At 38.7% G+C, this 3,801-nt stretch overlaps 1 protein-coding gene across 1 annotated transcript; it reads right to left on the minus strand.

Moving 5' to 3' along the window:
• LOC120538146 (GTPase IMAP family member 8) lies at nt 1-3,531 on the minus strand. Its single transcript, XM_039767584.1, has one exon. The coding sequence runs from the start codon at nt 3,529-3,531 to the stop codon at nt 1-3; it is 3,531 nt and encodes a 1,176-aa protein (XP_039623518.1).
• Nucleotides 3,532-3,801: the final 270 nt, after the last annotated feature.

A 3,801-nucleotide genomic window follows, 5' to 3' on the forward strand; every position in this document is an offset into this window, starting at 1 on the left:
TCAGTGCCAAAGACTTTCCCACCAAAGCTGAAACATATTATTTACTCTTGGTCTGACTGTCACAATGTCACTTGGTATGGGGGTTTGTTGATCAGATGCTTCCATGTTTTGTATTTTTTTCAGTAATTCTGGAACTTGTGTCTGATGATATTGATTGAGATTATCAAAGACGTGATAACTTCCTCCACAGTCCTTTACAATCTTGTGGACATCTTTGTTTTCTTTTAAGAAATTTTCAATACTTTTACCCTTCAGTTTATCTCCAAAAGTAAAGAGAACCATAGTTGTCTTCAGAGCCTGACCCCCAAATATTTTTTGTATTGTAATAGGAGCTCTCTTCTCAGCTTCTGTAATGTGACCCAGCTGAATAACTAGAAGGTACAAATTAATGGAAGGATAAGGGAGCTCCTCACACATGCATTTCACTTCAGTGAAAGAATATTTTGAATCTAATAAAGCTGGAGTATCGATCACAATAACACGTCTTCCAGCTACATTTCCTGCTTTGCGTTGACATTTCTGTGTTACTGAGCTTGAGCTGACCTCAGATAAGAACACATCTTTTCCAAGGATTGTATTTCCCGAAGCACTCTTGCCATTACCAATATTACCAATCAAAACTATCTGTATTGCAGGAACCTTAGAGGAAAATTTATATCTTCCCCCAACAAGAATAGGTTGTTGTTGTCTGTTGGTCACATCTTTACTTCCTTGTTTTTTACCCACATTTTTTGAGATGTCATTTGTTTCTTGTACTGGTGAAATAATTAAGTCTGATTTATGCTCTCCATTTTTCACTACAAGCATATACTCAATCTTCTGCAGAAGGTCTTTGACTTGTGCGTTATCATGAGCAATGAGATTGTTGAAGACATGGTACCTGTTTCCACACTTTTCCACAAGCAATCTGAGGTTTGTGTTCCTTCCCAGAACATCTTCAACTCTCTTGCCATTCAGCCTATCTCCAAAGGTGAAAAGGACAATAGTATTCTTCAGAGAATCAGTTCCAAATATATCTTGTACTTTTTCTGCAGCTTTCATGTCATTCTGTGTAAAGCGACCTAATTTCATGACAAGAAGGTATACACAAGGTTCAGGAATCAAAAATCCAATGCTTTCAGTTAACGGACTCTCTGAATCTAATAAATCTGGAGTATCAACCACAATGGTATGTCTTCCTGCCACATTCCCCTCAGCCTTTTGAAACTTTTGTGTCACTGGACATGAGCTGATTTCAGATAAGAACACTTTCCTTCCCATGATTGTATTTCCTGAGGCACTCTTTCCAGTCCCTGTGCTTCCAATCAATACTATATGGATTGCTGAAGGCTGTAATGGAGACACTAGAAAAGTGTCTGCCGGTAGCCTTTTAATGGAAATTTCTTCTTCTTCTTGATAATCTTCATTTAATCCTAATTGAGATATCTGCAAATCAGTATTTTGTTTTCCAGCTACCTGTTTATTCAAAGTCAATGTTTTATCTATCTTCATAAAAAGTTCTTTAACCTGCTTGTCATCATGATTCTGGAGGTTATTAAACACATGATACCTTTCCCCACATTGCTTTATGAGCCATTGAAGGTCCTTATTTGTCTCTAGAAACTCCTCCACTTTCTTGCCCTTCAGCCTGTCCCCAAAACTGAAGAGAACCAAAATTTTCTTTAAGGCTTGAACTCCAAAGATATCTTGTATTCTCTCAATAGCGTTCCTCTCCTCCTCTGTGAAGCGCCCCAGCTGAATAACTAGAAGGTAAACATGAGCTTTGCAAGAAAAAAGTTCACCATACCTCTTTTTAACCTCATTCACGGAGAGATCAGTGTCCAGTAAATCAGGAGTGTCAACCACAGCAACATGCTTCCCAGCCACGTTACCTACTGCACTTTGACATACCTGTGTTACTGGGCATGGGCTGACTTCAGATAAAAACTCCTTCCTTCCCAAAATTGTGTTTCCCGATGCACTCTTTCCAGTTCCAGTATTCCCAATCAGGACTATCCTTACTGCGGGTTCTTGATGATAAAGTGTCAATCTTGCCTCTGAATCGTCTGCAATTATTTTAGTTTCTTCAACTTGCTCTTCTTGTTTTTCATATAATTCTGGTTTTTGACTAAGTACGGGTATGGTTGCAGGCTTTGATTCTTCTATGCACATATTCACAGATAGATATTTTTCAATCTTTGACATTAGATGTTCGACTTGTGTGTGATCATGCACATCGAGATTGTTAAAGACATGGTACCTGTTGCCACACTTTTTAACAAGCTGAAGGAGCCCCTTGTTGGTTTTGAGAAATTCTTCAATTGTCTTGTCTTTCAGCCTGTCTCCAAAGGTGAACAGAACAATGGTATTATCCAAAGCATCAGCTCCAAATATCTCCTGTACTTTCTCAGCAGCTTTCATCTCCTCCTGTGTAAAGCAATCCAACTGAATGACTAGAAGGTAAGCACGACATCCCGGAGCTGAAAGCGCAGTGCACTTTTGTTTGATTTTGGTGAAAGACCTCTCTAAATGTAATAAATCTGGAGTATCAACTACAATAATATGTCTTCCTGAAACATTCCCCTCGACTTGTTGAAGATCTTGCATTACCGAACAAGGATTGACTTCAGGCAAAAACACTTCTCTTCCCATGATTAAATTTCCTGAGGCACTCTTTCCAGTACCTGCACGTCCAATAAGTAATATCTGAATTGTAGAAGGCTGAGTTGTCACTGGAAACGTTTGCTCTGATAACCTTTTACTCAGCATTTTGTCACCTTCTGCTTGGTTTTCTTGATTTAATTCTAGTTGACATGATAATTGTAAAGCAGTGTTTTGTTTGCCAGTTCCCATTTCATTCACAGTCAACATTTTGTCTAGCTTCACAAATAGTTCTTTGACCTGTTTATCATTATTGTCAAGATTATTGAACACATGATACCTTTCCCCACATTGCTTTATGAGCCATTGAAGGTCCTTATTTGTCTGTAGAAACTCCTCCACTTTCTTGCCCTTCAGCCTATCCCCAAAACTGAAGAGAACCATAATTTTCTTTAAGGCTTCAACTCCAAAGATATCTTGTATTCTCTCAAAAGTGTTTCTCTCCTCCTCTGTGAAGCGTCCCAGCTGAATAACTAGAAGGTAAACATGAATTTCAGAAAAAAAAAGTTCACCATACCTTTTTTTAACCTCATTCACGGAGAGATCAGTGTCCAGTAAATCAGGAGTGTCGACCACAGCAACATGCTTCCCAGCCACGTTACCTACTGCACTTTGACATACCTGTGTTACTGGGCATGGGCTGACTTCAGATAAAAACTCCTTCCTTCCCAAAATTGTGTTTCCCGATGCACTCTTTCCAGTTCCAGTATTCCCAATCAGGACTATCCTTATTGCGGGTTCTTGATGAAAATGTGTAAAGTTTGCCTCTGAATCGTTTGCAGTTATTTTATTTTCACTTCCTTCTTCAACTTGCTCTTCTTGTTTTTTACATAATTCTGGTTGCATACTAAGTATGGGTACAGTTGAAGGCTTTGGGTCTTTTGTATACATATCTGCTTTCACAAACAGACATTTTTCAATCTTTGAAATTTAGATGTTCGACTTGAGTGTGATCATGCATATTGAGATTGTTAAAGACATGGTACCTGTTGCCACACTTTTTAACAAGCTGAAGGAGCCCCTTGTTGGTTTTTAGAAATTCTTCAATTGTCTTGTCTTTCAGCCTGTCTCCAAAGGTGAATAGAACAATGGTATTATCCAAAGCATCAGCTCCAAAAATCTCCTGTATTTTCTCAGCAGCTTTCCTCTCCTCCTGTGTAA

This window comes from Polypterus senegalus, chromosome 10 (assembly GCF_016835505.1).
Source record: "Polypterus senegalus isolate Bchr_013 chromosome 10, ASM1683550v1, whole genome shotgun sequence".
NCBI lineage: Eukaryota > Metazoa > Chordata > Cladistia > Polypteriformes > Polypteridae > Polypterus > Polypterus senegalus.

Excerpts from the sequence above, each read along its gene's own strand:
- LOC120538146 (XM_039767584.1), bottom strand. The coding sequence starts at position 3,531 with ATGTATACAAAAGACCCAAAGCCTTCAACTGTACCCATACTTAGTATG.